Source organism: Magnolia sinica, chromosome 12 (genome assembly GCF_029962835.1).
Source record: "Magnolia sinica isolate HGM2019 chromosome 12, MsV1, whole genome shotgun sequence".
NCBI lineage: Eukaryota > Viridiplantae > Streptophyta > Magnoliopsida > Magnoliales > Magnoliaceae > Magnolia > Magnolia sinica.
The window spans coordinates 12,186,044-12,207,865 of NC_080584.1; the positions used below are offsets into that span (position 1 = coordinate 12,186,044).

General features: G+C 38.6%; 1 protein-coding gene across 1 annotated transcript in view; it reads left to right on the forward strand.

Moving 5' to 3' along the window:
* The window catches only part of LOC131220930 (probable LRR receptor-like serine/threonine-protein kinase At1g56130), a 91,326-nt gene that overhangs the window by 39,793 nt on the left and 29,711 nt on the right, over window positions 1-21,822 (forward strand). The window contains exons 17-24 of the mRNA XM_058215878.1: window positions 11,964-12,029; window positions 12,526-12,570; window positions 13,410-13,474; window positions 16,242-16,636; window positions 17,624-17,822; window positions 19,531-19,677; window positions 20,272-20,390; window positions 20,821-21,031. Of these exons, the coding sequence (XP_058071861.1) occupies window positions 11,964-12,029; window positions 12,526-12,570; window positions 13,410-13,474; window positions 16,242-16,636; window positions 17,624-17,822; window positions 19,531-19,677; window positions 20,272-20,390; window positions 20,821-21,031 (1,247 nt within the window). The remainder of the gene's footprint in view (window positions 1-11,963; window positions 12,030-12,525; window positions 12,571-13,409; window positions 13,475-16,241; window positions 16,637-17,623; window positions 17,823-19,530; window positions 19,678-20,271; window positions 20,391-20,820; window positions 21,032-21,822) is intronic.

Genomic DNA, 21,822 nt, shown 5'->3' on the forward strand with positions numbered 1-21,822 from the left:
TCATCATTAGGGGCTGAACTTCTATGTGGATTGTTCCTCATGTGGGGCCCATCTTGATATGAGTCATCCATCATGTGGGGCCTACCTTTAATATCCACCGCCCATCGTATGGATCCCACTTTTGATGTGGATCGTCCCTCATGTGGACCCACCTTCATTGTTGGTCACCCATCATGCGAGCACCTTGGGTGTGGGCCATTATCATTAGGGGGCGTCCTTTGATGTTGATTATCCATTATGTGTGGCCCACCTTATTGTGGGTAATCCGTCATGTGGGGCCCACCTTCAATGTCCATTGCCCATCTTATGGAATCCACCTTTGATGTGGACTGTCCATCATGTGGGGCCCACCTTTAATGTGAGTCATCCATCATATGAGGCTTGCGTTTGATGTGGACCATTCATCATTACGGCTATAGAGTGCCCATTATGTGAGGCCCACCTTGACGTGGATCATCCATTATATGGGTCTGCCTTCGATGTTAATTGTCCCTCATATGGCCTTAACTTCAATGTCCACTGCCCATCATGTGGAGCCCACTTTGATATGAGCCATCTATCATGCAGGACCACCTTTGACATGGATTATCCACTATGCAAAGAAATGAAAAAGAAGAAGGAGAGAAAAAACAAAAAGTTGAAAAGTAATTTTTTGATACCAATGAAGTTGAGTAATTTTGAGTGTTTAAGTTACTTTTGAAAAAGAAGAAAAATAATACTTTTGAAAATGTACTTATCAAGTTAATTTAACTTTAAAAAGCAACTTTTTTACTGTTAAAAAATAATAATTAAAAAAAAATGGTTACCTATGGGATGGTATCCAAATAAGCCTTAAATCTTCATAATGTCATTGTTCGAGGTGATCATACATGGAATCCATATAAAATTGCAATCCCAAGCATACAAATGAAGGGAAATTGGAATCCATGGTTTTCCATTTTCTAAGGATTCTAGTTTACTTTTCCACATCCACCTCTTGGTTTTAAACCATCCAAATACCCCTTACTTTCTATGGTATCTATGACGAATAACTAGTTTTTGGCCCCACATTGAAATTACATTATAACTATAATTCAATGTTGAAATTTTGATTTAAGAAAAAAATCACAAATTCAGAATTTTTGTTTTGATGCCAAAACATTGTTGTAAATTTTCAAATAACAAAGTGCAGTTTTACTTTAGTCCTACATCTGAAATTAGAAAACGTGTTTTGAGGTTTATTATGGAGATGTGTGTAGTATTCTTACTTGGAGTCTTGGAGGTTGAGATCTGCTTGGGCTCGGGCATAGGCAATGTGGCTATATTCTGGTACAATAGAAACCTTTAAGGCAATATTAGTTGCTAAGGGTTTCCGATAGAAAGAATGAATCGATAATTTTAACACATATTCACCAGTGGTTAGAATTACTTCGAATATGATTTTTTTTGCTTTAGAATCCATGCATCATCTTCATATCCATCAAATGGACGTGAAGACCATATTCCTGAATAGTGACCTTAATGAGGAGGTATACATGGAGCAACTGGAAGGGTTTTGTTGCGCAGCACGCCAATAATGCAGTGAACCAAGATCCAATCTCCGGTCTCACCCACAAATGATAAACAAGAAGAAATATAAACTAGAAGAAGAATCAAAACATTCCAAATAAACCAAAAACAAGATATACGTGGAAAAATCCCAACAATGGTAAAAAACCATGGATGCAAACTTCCACTATGAAGAAAAACGAAAATTACAAGGCAATATAAATATACTAACCTTTCCCTTAGAAGTATAGAGAAAACTCGTTGCCCATACCTTAAAATTATTTCTCATACTCTTGAAAAGCCCTAGGGACCCCTATTTATAATTTAGGCAACTTCCCTTTCACACCCTTGCGAAAACTGACTCAAAAAATCTACAGTCTGCATCAAATCTGGAAATGAATCTGCATAACCTCGACTGGTTGAGTACCAAGGAACCAAAAAACCTATGCTCCCTGGACTTTGAGTCGAGCCAGTCCATGACTAGTCGAGTGGGCCACTCAACCGGTCGAGCAGGGCACTCGACGCGGCCCCCAGATGTGGCTCAACATCTCAATAGTATCCCACTTGGAGACACATCATCACAAACTTTCATCTTCTACATTCGGAGTGCACCACCTCCCCGTCTTCAAGCTTGAAGACCAATCAAAGCTGAACAGAACTTTAGCTTCTTCTGTGTGACCGCCTTGGTCAGCATATCTGCAGGATTCTAACTTGTATGAATCTTCTCTAGAGCAATCGATCCATTTTCCAGTAACGAACGTATGAAGTGATATCTGATGTCAATATGCTTAGTCCTTGAATGAAATGCTAAATTTTTAGCCAAGTGTATTGCACTCTGACTGTCACTGTATAGCTTGCAATCTGTTGGCTTCTTACCCAACTCTTCCATAAAACCTTGCATCCACACCATCTCCTTACATGCTTCTGTAGCTGCAACATATTTTGTTTTTGTGATACTGATAGGTACTATCTTTTGTAACTGAGAGACCTAATTGACTGCCACACTTCCCAGAGTAAAGACATAACCTGTAGTGCTTCTTCTGTTTTTAATATCTCCTGCTAAATCTGAATCCACATAGCTTTGTAGCTTGATTTCCGATCCACCATAGCACAACCCTACATCCTTAGTACTTACCAGGTATCTAAGAATCCACTTCACAACTTCCCAATGTTCCTTTCCGAGGTTGTTCATGAACCTGCTAACAACTTCTACTACTTGAGCAATGTCTGGCCTCGTGCTCACCATAGCATACATGAGACTCCCAATAGCTGAAGCGTATGAGACTTTAACCATGTAGTCCTGTTCCTCCTGCGTCTTTGCACCTTGCTCCTTAGATAGCTTGAAGTGGTTGGTTAATGGAGTGCTAACCGGCTTAACACCTCCTATATTGAATCGATTAAGTACCTTGGCTATGTACTCTGCATATAACAAAACCAGTTTCTTGTTTTCCTTATCACGCTTTATCCTCATGCCTAGGATTTGTTTTGTAGCTCCTAAATTCTTCATTAAAAATTTTCTCGATGGTTGTCTTTTGAGATACATCTAACTGCTTTATATATAAGTCCTCTATAGCCACTATACTCAAGACCATGCGAATCGTAGACATTTCACCATAGGTGAAAATATTTCAATGAAATCGATATCTGCATTTTTGTTGAAACCCTTTCTCAACCAATCTAGCCTTGTATCATTTTGAACCATCATGCTCCTCCTTAAGTCTGTAAATGTAACGCCCTGAAAAAATCGAGTTTCTCAGGGATGAGTGAAGAAAGCAAGCGGAAGACTTATAGAAACATATGTGTACAAGTGTAAATGTACATTCACCAACTAGGTCGTATGAAAGTGTTACTTAACAAAATTACAAGTATCAAGATTTGCATATAAGAGAAAGCGGCCTCATCATCATCCATCCTGCCTCCGAAGTCGCATCCACATCTGCAACATCGGAACCTACGAAAGAGTCTAGTGGGTGTTTAGCGTGGGAGTGAGTGATCAACTCAGTGGAACAATAAGGCACTGGTTAACATGTTATCAGTTCAATCAAACAGTAATGATAAAACAGAACAATTAAATAAATCCTAAGTACTCTTGTTAATGCAAGGATGTATGTAAAATGATACGTGCCCTCACGTGTACACCCTCAGTGTCTTCATCTTACGACTTCATACAGCAGGATTGAGAAGCTAAGATACCTTCCTCATGTCACCATCCAAACAGTGATTCATTCTAGGGTCGTCAATCCTAGTCGTCTCATACAATCATATATTTGAGGTCATAGCAAAGGGCTCGTCACCAATTAATGCATGCCTTTCATACCTTCGTTACTACACTAAGGCTCGTCACCTCAATGCGGTATCCAGGTATGCTCGAGGTCACTACAAAGGGCGGGGAGGCTCGTCACCCCAGCGTAGGCCAGCAGCTCGACCCCGGTGTCCCATACCACCATGTCCGGCTCATGAGTCTTAGCGGATCAAACTACCTTAGGTTCAAGCGTAGCGTCCATACATGGTGAACATACATCGACAATCGGGTTACTTGACGAACGTACGTTGAGCTGAACGACATAGAGTGCGCAAACCTCTGCGTGACCAACCGACAACTCTAAAACGACTCGGGTTCATCTAATACGTCCTACGTGGCTAAAGCAACCTCGATCCGACATGAAAGCTGTTCAACTTCTTGAACCAACCTGCTTGCCTTGATGCACATCTTGCTCTAAGCCATATAGATCATTCATTTTCTCTTAGTCTACACATTGTTTTCCTTTTCTGGTACTGTACTTTATACATACACATATAATACATATCAAGAACGCAAAGAAAACACAACATTTGGCATGTGAAATCTCATCCATAACAAGAATAAATCACTCACTGGCATACACTTAAAGTCGGCACCTTAAGCCAAAAAGAAACACCAAACTGATTTCAAACAAGGATAGACATGAGATACAACAACACCAAGACTAATCTAAGCTCTAATGCAGGTTAGGGTTAGGTTAACTCTTATCTCTCTTTTCCACTCTCTATCCAAGCTAGGGTTAGAGAAAATATATATGAGGGGAGTAAAATAGATATTTCGGTGGGCCTAAAACCACGAAAGGTCGGACTTAAGCGAGTTTTCAAGAAAATTCACCGATCATAGGTGAAAATTGACTCAGATTTCATAAAACCTTATTAAATATCCAACCATTCTCACACTCTTCACTTCATACAGAAATCACATGGACTTGATTTTCAAGGTGATAGTCAATTTTGACTTTCGACGCGCGGTCCAGTTCCGATCCAGAACTTTCAAAACTACCAATCTAGCCTTGTACCAATTAAATTTCTTTCAAAAAATACACTTACATCCAAAAACACTACTAAGGAAAGATTAGCACAAAATTTCCAAGGTCGTTACAGTAAACCCACTTATTATAAAGAGCTTTTTTATCCTTGGGTAGAGTCACTAGCTCCCATGTACGATTAGACTCGAGAGAGTCCATCTCATCATTCATGACCTGCTCCCACTTAACCCATGTATCCGACTGTAATGCCTCTTTAAAACACTCTGGTTCACCATTATCTGCCAGCAGTAGATAATGTAAGGTGGGAGAGTATCGGACTGTGGGTCTCTTCCCCCGAGTAGACCTCCTCACAACCGGTGTATGTGGCTCTATCTCATAATGCTCCTGTGCATGATCATCCTATGGCGCTGTAACACCCGTGTCCGGTAACTCTCCCAACTTTACGAATTCTTTCTCCCTGGCCTTATTTTCCTGCACAGTCCTTATACATCACTTTTTCATTGAAGACTACGTCCTTGCTTCTGAAGATTTTCCTGTTTTCTGCATCCCAAAACCTATAGCCAAAATCTTACTGCCCGTAGCCTATAAACGTGCACCTCTTGAACTTCGCATCCAGTTTGTTACTGTGCTTTACATCAATGTGAACATATGAAGTGCAACCGAATACTCTGAGATGTGCAAGGTTCACTTCTTTCTCAATCCACGTTTCTTTTGATAGCCCACCATTCAATGGTGCTAAGGGACTTCTATTAATGAGATATGCGGCAGTATTCACAGCATCTGTCCAAAACGTCTTGAGCAACCCTACATGTAACCTTATACTCCTAGCGCGCTCAAGGATGGTCCTGTTAATGCGCTTAGCTACACCATTCTGTTGCGGTGTCCTTGGAATCATTTTCTGATGTTTGATTCCATTTGCTTCACAATACTCCTTAAATTTTTTATCACAGTACTCTCCCCCATTATCAGATCTGAGACATTTTACTATTTTACCTGTCTCATTTTCTACTATAACTTTTCACTTCTTAAATACATTAAATGCATCAGATTTGTGCTTTAAGAAATAAACCCACAATTTTCTACTAGCATCATCATTAAAGGAAACAAAATAACGTGAACTACCAAGAGATGATACTTGTTCCGGTCCCCACACATCAGTGTGTACAAGCTTCAATAGATGCGTCTTTGGAGCGCATCCTGTCTTCTTGAAACTTACCCTCTTCTTCTTGTCATACACGCAGTCCTCGCAAAATTCCAAGTCAATAGACTTCAGCCCTGGTAGCTTCCCTTTTGACAATATCACTTTCATCCCCTTCTCACTCATATGTCCCAACCTCTGATGTCATAACTGCCCATTCACTCCAGTTGATGCGACGACGAGTGAACTATACATTCCTGAAGTCATATACAAGGTACCTTCCTTCTTGCCTCAAGATACCAGTGAGGCACCTTTTGTGATCTTTTAAGAATCACTGGTGAATGTTGTCACATAACCGGTCGGCCAACTGCCCCACTAAGATCAAGTTCCATTTCAAACTCGGTACATGTCTGACATCCTTCAATTTCAAAGTCGTTCCGTCTTTCTGATTTATATGAACGTCTCCCTTTCCAACAATACTGTACGGCTCATCATCACCGAGGTAGAATTTTCCAAAGTCACCTAATACATAATTACATAGAACTTTCTTACATGAAGTGGTATGAAACGAAGCACCCGAGTCTATAACCCAAGACTCATTCCTCGCATCAAGAGACAAGATTAACACCTTTGTGTCTCTCTCCTCAGATAGATTCACTTAATCCTTCCTGCTTTAAGAGCTTCCTTCTAATTTCTTGAGCGCCCTGCAATCACATTTCATATGCTCCTTCTTCTCGCAATGCCAACACCCATTTTTGTCTTTCAGTCCTTTGGACTTCTTCTTCGACTTAAAACGTTCATGTTTATTGCCTCCTTTGTTCAGCGATTTTCCTCTTCCTTAAACATTTAGAGCATTCTCTGAATCTCCTGAAACTCCTAATGCCTTTCTTCTAGATTCTTCGCTAAGAATTAGACCGGCCACATCATCAAATTTCAGCTTTATCGACTCTGAAGAATTGCTCACAACAATCACCAAACCATCCCAACTGTCTAGTAAACTGGATAAGATCAATAACGCACTGACCTCGTCCTAAAAAATAATGCAAACGGATTCCAACTGACTCGTGACTGTATTGAACTCGTTTAGATGTTTAGCCATGCTCCCACCATCTGACATCTTCATATTGAATAGCTGTTTCATAATATGTACCTTGTTAGACACTGAGGGTTTTTCATACATGGTAGCTAGGGTTTCCATTAATTCTTTGGTGGTTTTCATCTTCGATATATTGAAGGTGATGCTCTTAGATAAAGAGAGTCGGATCGTTCCTAAAGCCTTCCGATCCAATAAAAACCATTCATCATCTGTCATCTTTTCTGGTTTCTTCTCTTTTCCTCCAATAGGAATATGGAGGTCCTTTTGATACAGATAATCCTCTATCTGCATCTTCCAGAAGGTAAAGTTTGAACCATCAAACTTCTCAATTCTAATCTTCCCTTCTTCCGTCATCGCTCCTAATAGAACTAAACCAATAGCTCTGATACCAGTTGTTGCGCAGCACGCCAACAACGCAATAAACTGAAATCCAATCTCCGGTCTCACTCACAAACGATAAACAAGAAGAAATATAAACTAGAAGAAGAATCAAAGCATTCCAAACAAACTACAAGACAAGATATACGTGGAAAAACCCCAACAAGGGTAAAAAACCGTGGATGCAAACTTCCACTATGCTAGAAGAGGATTATAAACTAGAAGAAAAATGAAGATTATAAGGCAATATAAATATACTAACCTCTCCCTTAGAAGTACATAGAAAATCCTTTGCCCACACCTTAGAATTATTTTTCATACCCTAGGAAAGCCCTAGGGACCCCTATTGATAGTTTAGGAAACTTCCCTTTCGCACCCATACGAAAACCGACTCAAAAATTTACAGTCCGCATCAAATTCAGAAACGAATCTGCGTAACCTCGACTGGTCGAGTGGACCCCTCAACTGGTCGAGCAAGGGCCTTGACTAGTCGAGTATTGCTGAACTAAAAAACCTATGCTCACTGGACTTTGAGTCGAGCCAGTCCACGACCGGTCGAGTAGGGCACTCAACTGGTCGAGCGGCCCCCAGATGTGGCTCCACATCTCAACAGGTTTGTTCCACTAGGAAATGATAGAAAAGTGTGTAGACTTGTCAAGTCTTTATATGAATTAAAATAAGTACTAAAACAGTAGTATGATAAATTTGATTCTAAAGTATTGTCTGATGGTTTTGCACATAACATTGCTGATAAATGCATATACTCAAAATTTTGTAATAATTATATTGTAATCATATATTTATATGTGAATGATATGTTAATAATCAGCAACAAAATGGAAGGTGTAACTAAAACAAATAGGTTTCTCTCCTATGTTTTCAAAATGAATGATCTTGGACAAGTGGATACTATATTAGGTATCGATCGAAATTAAAAAGCATAGTGGGGGTTATTCATTGTGTCAGTCTCATTATATTGAAAAGATATTGAACAAGTTTAATCACTTGAAAATCAAAGAGGCAAAAACCCTATTTGATCTAAGTATCAAATTAAAGGAAAATAATGAAAGAGCAGTTGCATAATAGAGTATACTAGTGCTATAGGCAGTCTTATGTACGCTATTCAATGCACAAGACTAGATATAACATACACTATGAGTAAACCAAGTAAGTTTATTAGTAATCTAACTATAGAACACTGGAAAGATATAAGTAGAGTTCTAGTTTAACTAAAATAAACCAAATAACTAGGGCTATTTTACTCAGAATTTTTGACCGTGTTAGAAGGATATACTGATGTAAGTTGGATATGGAGTGCAGGTGACAACAAGTCCACTACAGGGTAACAGAAGCTCAGGCCATGCTTGATGGCCTGAACATTTACTCAAACTTGGGCCTTGTCAATGTCATAGTTGGCACTGACTCTAAAGTCATTGCAAATATGGCGGAGGATCCGTTAGTCTCTAACCCCTGGAACATTTGGTACACGTTGGGAGATATTCAGTCCAAAAGGCAGAGCCTAAATCTAATTTGCAATCACATCTTCTGCAAGGGGAATACGGTGGTTGATGCTTTAACAAGAATGGCGAATGATGGGTGCCCAGACAGAATATACAGGCACAACTCTGATCTTTCGATGTTAGTTAGAGGAACGTTATAGTGTTGGATAACGCAGGTAATGCAGGCCTAGGTAAGATTAGATGTCCTTAATTAGGGATCTCTCTTCTTAGCTGTCCTTTCTTTTACTCGGCGATTTTGTTTGGTTTGTATATGGTTGAGATGAGGACCTCTTGGGGGTTCTCTTCTGTCTTAGTGTCTAGTTTTCTTATGGAGATATGATAGGTGTGGTATGTAGTCTTTTTGTTGGGACCCACCCGAATGTCTGTATATTTCGCAGATTAATGATATTCTTGTGGCATGCGTCCACTTTCTAGGAAAAAAAAGTCCACTACAGGGTGGCTATTTACCTTAAGAGGTGCAACTGTATCTTTGGGATCCAAGAAACAAACTTGCACGACACACTCAATAATAGAATCTGAGCTCATAGCATTGGCTATAACTAGAAAGAAGGATAAGTGGCTGAGGGATCTTCTGATAAAAATGACATTCTATGCGAAGCCTATACCAGCTATCTCACTTCATTGCGATAATAAAGCCACGTTAGTGAGAGCCTACAATGATACATATAATGGTAAGTCCAGATACATAAGTTTGAGACATGATTATGTTAGGCAATTGATTCAAAATAGAATCATTGCGATCTCATTTATGATGTCAAGTAATAATTTGACCAATCCCTTTACTAAACCTCTGACGAGAGAGGTAGTACAGACAACATCTAGAGAGATGGGGTTGAAACTCTTCAATCAAAGTTCCACCAGTGATAGAAACTCAATCTAAAGTTAGAAAATTTCTAAAAATTGGGTTTAATGGGTAATAAAAAATCACTGATATGTGGAAAGTTTCGGCACTAAATTTAAAACATAACCTCATCTTAGATGGAAAGTGCTGGCTGTTATATCGAGAGGGCTAAGTCTTAGAACTCTTAATGAAATCCAGTCAAATAGGACAAGCGTGTTGAGTAACGGAAACACTAGAAGGATTTTACCTACGTGAACATAAAAGTGGTGTTGTTTCTCATGAGAATTAGAGTTATCTTGGGATTGTTCATGAAACAGGATAAGCACATGGCCCTTAAAAGTACTAAGCGAGTAATGTAAAGGAATTCACATAATGCAGAAACTATTATGTGTGTAGTATTTTTGGTTATGTCATTATAGAATAACTGGTTCAATTCTACGGCAACCAGGAATTTTGACAAAAGTTTAAAATACTTACACTAAAGAAAGATTCAACTCGTGAGATATATTTCTTTATGCATAATAGTTATATTTTTATCTCTAGTAGAATTTTTACAGTTTTTTTTCTAAAACTAAGTGGGGAATTGTTGAAATTTTGATTTCGAAAAAAACATAAATTTAGAATTTTCTTTTTGCTGCCAAAACGATGTTGAAAATTTTCAAATGAAAAAGTACGGTTTTTCTTTAGTCCTACATTAGAAATGAGAGAAAAAGTTTTGAGGTTTATATGTGGAGGTGTGTATAGTCTTCTTACTTAGAGTCTTGTAGGTTGAGATGCTTGAGTTGCGTGTTCTAGTGCATAGCATTGGAATGCACGCACACATGCGTGCATGCGCTCAGGTGTGGGCAGTGTCGTTGTAGTAGCGCTAGTTGGTGCACTTTGTACTTTGCACGTACACAATGCGAGTGGTCTGATATGAGCCTGGGTGCGAGTGGTCTGATATGGGCCTGGGTTTTATAGGCTTCATAAAACGGTCAGATTATTAATCTGGTCAGCCGTTTTGAGAAGGACTATCAACCTTTAAAGCCACAATGGCCCGAAAATGGACGGGTCTTGAACATCCAATGGTCGGATCTTTCTATCCAACGATCTGAAATGACCCAAATTAATGACCAATGGTCAGAAACATTTTTCAAATGTTCTGAACCATTGATGGCCACCTAGCAACAATCCACTGCCCTGGTGCCTATATAAACTGGACCAATCCGGTCCAAAATTTAATCGACTCCAATAGATTTCTCCTCATCCATTAGATCTTATGGAAAACATCTTTCTCTAAGAATATTGCAAATACGTCCACTGTTTGAGTCTACCAGAAGATCAGTTGCATTGAATAGTTCCTAAGTGAACTCTTCGTGATTGTTGCATGCAGGATCTAGATATGCTTGTCTTATCCTAGAAGCAATTCACCTATAACCCATCAATTATTGATAAGGAGGTGAATCACACTTTAAGGACAACATAATTTTTTTACGTGATTCAGCCTAATGAAGCAAAGGAAATAATTTTACTTTTATTTTTTTAATTTTTTTTTGGTATTTCCAACATTTCTCTCAACACTTGAGGTCTTATTGTGTTACTAGAGAGGAGCATGGGAAAGGAATTTGGGAAAATCGATAGTTAGGAAACACTAAAAATTAAATATACAATATTTTCTTCTCTCCGACGCTATAAATTTGAAGGTTACTACAATTTGGTTATTTCCCTTCTATTGAACTAGTAACTTGAATTGAACTCGTTTTTTCATTTACATGCAACCTTAGATTTCATTGGTTCATTTTGTTACCGTCAAGCACCATGATTTCACAGAGGAACCCATTTTAATTTTGAACATCAACAGGCTACTGCTAATTCTGGCCCATGGCTCCACATCATCATAGTTGTGGCCTTATGGGGACGAGATCCCACGAACAAGATTTATTTTGCTTTAGTGCATGTTGTGGCAGGTACCGTGTCATCACAAACTTTTTGCAATCAAAATCAAACTAGCTTTCTCTGGAAAGACAGGCATTATGGTAGTTAAATTTCCATTGTTCTTCAACAACAGGGATAATGTGTTATGTATGGCAAAGATAGGCATTTTAATGATCACAATCATATAACGTAGTGCCTGTTTTTCTGATAAATGCTATCTTACATAATCTCTGATATATATATATTTTTAAATTTGCAGAGATTTATCATACAATTATTTATCAGGAAGCTTTCCATCTTGGGTTTCAGAAGAAGTCTCAAGCTTGTATGTCTGAGCAAGCACAAACCTCCCTCCTTTAACAACCATTTTTTGTACTTGTAAAACCATGTTTTACACTTAAATGTTGACCGCGTAACATTTCCGGGGCTAGGATGGAAGTCTTTCTTTCTTGTCATAATATAAAAATGGTTTTAAAGTTTTGATGTCCAAAATATTCAAAAAAATCTCTAGGGTACATTTGGAATGTGTGTACACCAATCAGGACTGATGATTTGGTGGGCCCCCCAAATGATAAAGTGACTGGATTGTGGTCTCAAAAGGGATGATCTGTCAGAAGGTAATTGTTAGGAAAAATGAAAAATGTAGAGCTGTCGGATAGTCAGAGCTATCCAATTACTGTAATTTTGGTGCATGACCCATTCGCATGATGGCCCACTGGATCAACAATCTTGATTAGGACATACATTTTCAAATGCACATAATAAGAGCACTTCTCTTTCTACTTTGTCGATGATACTAACACTGTGCTCCTTGTTTGCAGGAACTTGGTATTTAATAATTTCATATTCAATGATTTTAACAGCAGGTGATTATCAATGTCATTAATTTTTTTTTTTAAATGAGTCAAGACAATAAAAGCATAGTGATGTAGGATCAGTCAACCTTTGTGATTGACAGGTCAAAATTCTGTCAGAAATTCTAAATTATTTGCTGGTTGATTTCTGTCAGTTTAAACATGTCGAAATAGCATTCAATAGGTTGAAATATTATTCCAGATTGCTTGCTCGCCGATTTTTGCCAGTTTAGAAAAATTAACAGATCTTGTTGACTGGAATTGAAATCCAAGTCGACAGGTTGATAGATCAGGTCGACAGGTAGAAAATCACAGAATTTATGATTTAAATTTCTTGACTCTTTTTGGTGGACAAACAGCGGAAATTACATGTTTTTCGGAAATAGTTTCCTTATTTAATTAGGAATCTCTTCTTTACGATTTTATGATTGGTTTAGGATTATTTAAGGCATGTTAAACTCATTTTTTAATCTATCAATCAATCATTCAATAAATTAATTCCTTAGAAATGTTTTTCCTTCTTCTCATGGATTCAAGAAAGCTCTAGTGGATTCAAGAGAGCCATGTGGATTCAATGCATATATCAATTGAGGAAAACATTGATCAACCTGATCACTTCCTCCCATGTGTCACATGGGTTTACTAAAAACAAGCATTGGTACACTAAGAAAAAGCATTGGTACACAACATTATATACCCAGCCACCTGAATAATGCCTATTCCTGCATTGATTTTATCCATGCTGCATTTTGGCTTCTCGGTTAAACAAACTAAATATCCTCTGTAATTAATGGCTGTCGTTCCATCAGATAATGGCCATTATTTAACAGTCATTTTTCTTGTGCATTCAGTGGTTTGCCCTTAAGCTTGAATTGCCTTCAGCGAAGCTTTCCATGCAGTCAGAAATCTCCAATCCGTAAGCCATCCATTCCATTTTTATCGATAGATAATCTTCTTCTTCTTTTTTTAATTCAACATACATAATAATAAAATGGGGTAGTGGTCCTATGCCCCTATGTGCATTGGAGCTATCCTTTGTCCATTATCTGTACTGACGTGTGGCATGTGTGCATGGTTATCTGATACATCCATTATTTAGTTGTTGAAGGTTTAGCATTTTTATTTTTTTTTTGCTTTTGTTTTTTTTTTTTTAAAGAAAAACTTTTCATTAAAGGTTACTGTGCTGTACAGCCCAAAAGGAACCTTCGGGGAACCCCTCTGCAGCAAAAAAATAGAGGGGCTCCTATCATAACGGCAGCCGAGGTTGACCAACCCTATCAACAAAAAAAACCTAGGGTCCCATAGGGACAACTCTGATGGATCCTAGGCCCACTTTATCTAGAAACCATACCCTGAATCTGACTCGGGAGATCTCGCTCATGGAGGAAGAGGAAAGACGATTGGCGCTCTTTTCCCATGCGGGCCAGGCCATCAGCCGAGCTATTACCCTCTCGACGGATGAGACGGATTGACACCCTGCTTCTGGTCATAAGATTCCTAATCCTGGAAACCCAGGGTCTCGACTGCCAGAAGAGAGACGCCCTCCCTGAAAGCATGTCAGCCACTACTTTCGAATGAGATTCAATTTCGATGTTAGAGAGACCTCTGTTCAGCGACAGCAAGATCCCATCATGCACTGCCCTCGATCCTGTTGCCCCTTTTCCTTTCCATATTGGTTCACCGTAAAGTTAGTCGTTTAATATCATCCAATCAATGTGAAGCAGATCTAATACTCAATAGGGCCTTCCCAACAGAAACGGGGGGACCGAATGCCCAGCATTGTGACCTTGATGAGTCCCACAAAAGTTTTGGATCAGGCTGGTGTTTGTTTTTGGCCTTCATCCTGGTTAGAATCACCTTATGAATGGGTTGGATGGCATATAAATATCACGGTGAGCCCCGGAAAGGTTTCAATGGTGGGCGTTCTTATCCCCGCTGTTTTCTTTTTTTATTCTTTTTTATTTTTTTAATTTTTTATTTTTTGGGTTAGCTTGTTAGTACACACCCATGTCAGTACACACACTCTAAGTTAGCCACCCCCACTAGGGATCGATACCAAGACCTCAAGCGTTGAAACGAGGTATCTCCACTCAGTCTGCCAGTTGAGCTATGGATCTGGGTGTGGCTAACTCGGAGGTTTCCTTTGGTGTGACCCATCTGGGTCTTTTATTCACCTCATCTAGGGCTCTTGTTGCGGTTGTCTACAGGGCTTGGTGTTGCAGGAAACTGGCGTCTATATTTCTGTACTTGACAGTAGTGTAATATCAGTATCTTCCGTAAATTTTAAAAATAAATAAATAAATCAATGTCATGCTTGGTCCATGCCACATTCACTACTGCAACAGCTGAACCAACAGTTCAGATCTCATCCACATTCGCCACATGTGCACTGTACAGTGGCCCCCACGGCATGACATGGCTGTCCTGTCAAAAGTGGGAGCTTTCTGCTCTTATTGTTTCTTTACATGTATATTGTTTCAAAGCGGTTAGCCTGTAAACCTGGGCACAGAGAAAGACCATAATAGGACAGGAAAAAAAATAATCTAGCGGATCAAAGTCTCAGGTGGGCCACACCAAAAGAAAGTGGGAATGGAAATGTCCGCCACTGTAATATTCCTTGAGCTGACCATAATGTTTCTATTCCATCCAAACCATTCATGGAGTTATTACCACTCAGATAAACTGTAGACACAAATATCACCCGATACAAACCTTCTGTCACCCCAGGCATCCAATCCTTACTGTTTCGTGCGGTATTGTCCCCATGAGCTTTTGATCTGCTTGATTTTTTAAATTCATGTGCTAATGTGGTATTAAAAAAAAGGTTGACGGAGTGGATTTGTAACCAACATTCCTGTGGGCCCCACACAACCCAGGAACAAGAATATCTCCATGCCCCGAGTCACAGGCAATCCACTTCAACTTGATTTATCTAAAATTATAATATAACACTAAAATCAATCGGATGTTTATTTATTTATCAATTTATTTTTTAGAAAGATAAAAGCACACCACATGTAACGTTTTAATTTAAGAAGAAGAATAAAAAATCCACGGTTATCGAATAAAGCAACCTACCCTCTTAGGTACAATCTGGGGCTGAACCGGCGAAAACACAAAACTCTAGACTGAAAGCTAAGAGCTCAATTGGGAAATTCAACAGAGAAGCATGAACTATGACATCCAAGTCATGTATCAAGTTGGCACGTGTATGACATTCAACGTCAACCTGGTTTGACGTGTCAATTTGGCACATGTTTATGACATCCAAGCCATGTATCAAGTTGAACCCACCATATAGATCATCATGTGTTACTCACCATAGATGGGCAATAGCCTCAAAATAACACCAGTTGGATGATCCTAATTGCTCGAATGGAGGACATTCTTATCATTATGTTTTTCTGTTCAAATGAATCTTAAATGGTATTGTTATTGGGTTATGGCCCACACGTTATAGGGTCCATGTTGGACAATTAATCACGTGTAGTGTTATGTAAACACATTAAGTTTCAGTTTAATGATATCAAATTTTCATTTTTCTGCATTGGATCTTCCATGTTCATTGAAAAGATCTCTGCAGATCATAATCTAACAGTGACCATCCAATGAGGCGATGATCCCCACGATCCTTCAAACATGCTATGCACTGATCAATGTTCCATTGTTCCATTGATCCACAGAGTCTTCATTCGCGATAAGGTGTGGTGGACCCCCATTGAAAACTAACGACACAGGGTATGAGGGGGACAATGAACCTCTGGGCCCATCAACCTTTAAGGCCAGCACAGATAAGTGGGCCGTCAGCAATGTAGGAATATTTGCTGCACGCACCAACGGAGATGACATTATAGGCAACAGCAGCGAATATAACAGGCACACTGAGGTTGTATTTCGGAATACAACAGACTCGAAGCTATTCCAATACGCAAGGCTATCACCAGGATCGCTGAGATATTATGGTCTGGGGCTTGAAAACGGGAACTACACTGTAAATCTGAAATTCGCAGAAACGGAATTTCCAGATTCAGAAACTTGGAAGAGAGTTGGAAAGCGTGTTTTCGATATTTATCTTCAGGTATGTGTATTAAGACATTTTCCTGAGTTTGTAAGTTCCTGTTTTATACTCAAAATCCCATATGTTTGATCGACCCACAAAAAGTACTTCTACATGCAAACACGTGCCAGTATGGCATGTGTAGGACATTCGATGCGTCCATCAGGCGGGACTCAAGGTGTAGATCATCTGGCCCAAATTTGGAATGCCAAACATTTAAGAAGAGTGAAATGATTGATAGGTTTCTGAAAATTGGCAACAGCTCACGTTCGAAGGATGGGCTGGATCATCTAAGAAGCAGGGCCTACTTGTTTCATGTCTTAAATGGATGGGAATTGCCTGTGCCTCAGCCTAAAACAACTTCCGGGAGGCAGAAGCTACGTGGGCCCACTGCAATGCCCATGAGAAATCCACTCCGCCCATTGGTTTTGCCCACTCACGTTGCTTACAAATGAAGTAGATCCAAAACTGAAGTGAGGCATGCACACCACATGAAACAGTGGGGATTGGAAGTCCACCATTTAAACCGTCATGGGGCAACATAAGTTTTAGATGATCAAGGCATAGAAGTTTTCTTGAATTACATGTAACTTCAAAGAATTCTAAACATAACGAATTACCATCTGCTACAATCAAAATTCTGTTTTTCAAAATTTGATTTTTTTTTTATTTTTTTATTTTTGATTTTTTTGATTTATTATTATTATTATTATTATTTATTTATTATTTTTTATAAACCCCGCACACACACCCTCACACACTCACACCGTAGTGGGTTTTCACCACCTATGGATACTTGAACCCTTGACCGGGTGTTGAAACTCTAGAGAGTCTTCCACCTGAGCAAGAGTAAGGATCCTTCAAAGGCATTGAGAAGACACGGTGGGTTATGGTATATGAACATATTCTTGAAATTCATCTTCTTTGGGCTGGAAAGAAGATCCTTCAAATTTTGATTTCATTGTGACAACCATTTCGATTAGTTTTGAAGGTAAGTTAATGGTGCAGGGCAATCTGGCATGGAAAGACTTTGATATAAAAAAAGAAGCAGGTATTGCCTTCAAAGGCATTGAGAAGACACAATGGGTTATGGTATATGAACATATTCTTGAAATTCATCTTCTTTGGGCTGGAAAGGGGACTTTCTGTATACCTTCTGGGAGCACTACTTATGGACCCGCCATCTCAGCCATCCATGTTACTCCTAGTAAGATTTAAAGATTTTTTTATTTTTATTTTTATTTATTTATTTATTTATTTTTAATTGAAGTTTGATTCTAAATAGGCCTAATAGAAATGCTGTTATTGCCCAATGCTCTTCATAGAAGTTCTATGTGGTGTGATCCCAATAATAAATGTGGCGATTGTGGGTGGTAATTGCAACTGGTTGTTTTGTGGCTGTCGCAAAGATGGATCATTGGCCAAAAATCACCGTCATCATCTAAGCCCTTTTTTTTTTTTTCCATCTAAGCCTTATTCCAACTAATTGCGGCCGGATGCATGAATCCTTTTCCACCATTCCACTTCATCAATGGCCATAACATTGATCACGTAAAATTCTAGTGGCATATCCTTTCATATTTCCTCCAGCCTATAGGTTGTCTAGTCTTTTCTTTACTCCATCTACCCACATACTTTTAGGCATTTTACTTTCCCTTTTAGAGACTCTTAACTTGTACCGACTCACTTCATGCAATTTTTTTGTTTCCATTGCACGGAACCAAATCATTTAAATCTATTTTTCTCATCTTATTACCAATTGCTGCTACTCCTAAATTCCAATGTATGCATTCATTTCTAATTCTATCAATCATTGTCTTGCCACTTATCCATCTCAACATCCCTTTTTAAGCTACACTCGCTTTGAACATGTTTGGTGAAGTATGGCTGATCTTATAATTATGATGTAAATTTTACCCTTTTAGTTCACTGGTACACAACTATAATATAAAACTCTAGAGGCACATTTCCATTTCTTCTACCATATTCTTGAATTCTAAGGGTAGCATTCTTCTAAATCTCTCCACTCTCATGAATTATCAACTTAAGTATCAAAAGTGGTCATTTTGAAAGATATTTTGGTCAGCAATCTTAATTAATTTCTACTTCTCACTCCTATTGTTGTCAAAATTACACTCCATATATTTTGTGTTAGTCCAACTAATTCTAAATTCTTTACATTCTAAAGCACCTCATAAATTTAATTAGCTTTTGTTTACACCCTATCTCATATCTCAGCTTGTCAATCATGACGGTCATTTGCAAACAACATACACCATGGGAATATTTGCTTGCAAATGTGTTGTTAACTTGTCTATAACGAAGGCAAAGAGATATGAGCTTAATGCCAACCTGTGGAGCAAGCCTATAGTAATAGGGAACTCGCTTGTCTCTCCATTGGTGGTCCTCACACTTGTGGCTGCTCCCTCATGCATATCCTTGATCAGGACAATATACCCTCTTGAAATTCTTTTATTTTCTAGCACCCATGAGATTAACTATCCAGGGACCCTATTGTAAGAATTCTCTAAGTCAATGTATAAAGACCATGGGAGATCCTTCTTCTTCTTCCTATGTTTCTCAACTGATTGTCTAACTAGGCAAATAACTTCTATGATAGACTTCTCTGCCATGAAACCAAACTGATTTTTTTGATACACTCGTGCTTTACTTATTGCTCAATGGCTCTTTCCAAAAGTTTCATAGCATGGTTCGGAAGTCATGGTGAATTAGTGAATCGACCACTACTACTTGGATGGCTACAAGAGTCCTATATTTGGACTATCAATGTGATGATTTACCAAATCAACAGTACTAATAACCCCTTGCAAGTCCATTTGTAGCATTCCTCTAAAAGTACATTTTATCACATGTACAAGTTCAACATTGACTAATCATATTGAGTTCTTGTCCAGATTTCGAACCGGTTGTCGGGACTCGACGAAAGAAGAACAAGATTGCTTTGGCTGCTGAAATTTTGGCTTCTGTTGTTCTAAGCATTGTATCTGTTTCTGTATTTTTGATTTGGAAAAGGAGTAAAAGGTCGAGTGTTGATGAAGGAGGTAATTCCAATGTTTGTAAATAACTAAAAGATAACAAAAATGAAATTTCAGAAATGTTCAAGTAACATAGTACAGTTCAAGAGTACATTAAAAGTTGTGTTTGGAAGTACCACTGAATCATAGTTGGGTGTTTTTCCAAACCACAAGATTTGGTGCTAGCCTATCAAATCGTCTTCGGTAAGTGGGGAAATCCAAATGTGGCCTAATTCGGTGTTTGGATGCACAAGTCAACTGTTGCAAGAGTTCCATCTTATCAAGAGGAAATGAGAATTCAAAGCCCAGATCCTCAACATGAATGTTAAGGAAACTAAAATATGATGCTTTCCACTTTATTAGATGATCGATGGCAATTCAAATTGATAATGCATCCAAACACAAGCTAAATGTGCCAATCCTATTCATTGGGTTCAACATTTTTCAACTGGATTTATTTTTATTTTCTTAATTTTTTCTGTGATTGCTAAAAAAGACATTCAAATCCAATGAACAATTAAAATAAATAAAACATGGACCGCCAAATGGTACAAATGTTTCTAAGCCCATGTATGGTATTGAAGTGAACGTATAAAGTTGCCATTTTATGTGTATCTGCAGAGCTTTTAAGAATGGGTCCCAGACCAAACACTTTCAGTCACCGAGAACTGAAGACCGCTACCGAAGACTTCAGTCCGGCAAATAAGCTGGGACAGGGAGGATTTGGGCCCGTTTTTAAGGTCAGTTTTCTTTTATTATATGTAAACTACAAAGATCAGAAGATTTGAATGGTCCTTGGCCTTTGTGGGGCCAAGCTGCGGATGAGGGACCCACTCCCTGATGGAACAAGCCTTTGATTGGTAACCTACGAAAAGACGGTATGGAGAAAACACAACTATTGTTCACATTCAATGGAACAAAAGCCAATGATCAAATGGCTGGGATCTTCTAATTTGAGAGATATTTGAGTCATCAACCATGTTTAATGCTGCACATGAAATAAATGGTCTGGATTACATCCAAATCATTCATTCCTTAAGTTGAGACCCATTTTCCTTTTCATTTTCTCCTCCTTGTTTTTTTGGCAAAGTTTCATACATTTTTATACTACTACAATTCCCAAATTGAAAATGCTTTTAAGAAAACTAATAGATCTCATTTGCACTGCAGGGCACATTACTCGATGGGCGGATGGTGGCTGTAAAGCGACTCTCGGTAACATCTCGGCAAGGAAAGAGTCAGTTTCTAGCAGAGATTGCCGCTATATCTGCCGTCCAACATCGAAACCTGGTGAAATTGTATGGATGCTGCATCAAGGGAGCTAATCGGCTCCTTGTTTATGAGTATCTAGAAAACAAGAGCCTGGATCAAGCACTCATCGGTGCGTTGCTACCTTCTCCCTTCTCCATCAAACTATACTTGAAAACCAACAGTAGCCTTATTATATCACATATGATTTTGGGGTGCGTTTGGTTGCACTATTTGTTAGAATTTAAAAAATTACGGGTGTTGGGCTCTCACCTTTCTAGAAAAAACATCAATCAGGATTTTTAGAGTGCAGAAGAATTTAAGATTTTTCAAAATCTAGATTTAATGTTATTTTGCCTAAGGATGCCCATTTGATATTTGTCAAACTTTTTATAACAAAAAATATAATTTGAAGAACTAAAATTACCTTAAATTAATGAGTCAATTTGCTAATTGATGTGGAGTGGGTGGCGGACACTTTTGTGGCCAAGATGGACCAGAGAAGGCCCGATTGGAGTTGGAAGTGATCAGGACCGTCAAAACCTTAAAAAAGGCATATTCTGCAAAATAGAATGAGTTATTCGACATACCATATATAATTTTGGGGTAGGAGAAGCTACTTTAGCCAACCAACCCGTTATGTTGGATTGCCCATGTCGAATTTGTGAATTCCATCGGATCAACGGTTGAAAGTCCTTTTTAATTTCGTTTTTACTATTTATAGTAAGTTTTAGTTTGATCATTACTCTTGATTCTTTGAGATTTAAGAGTCGTGCCCAACATGCAAAGGGCTTAGAAAAATTATGATAATAACATGGTTAGGCCAAATTGGATAGTTACTATTTTTGGCCGAAAATCATGAAGTCTAGTAGAAAACATGACCGTCTATAAATAGTAAGTTTACTATTTATAGTAAGTGATGTT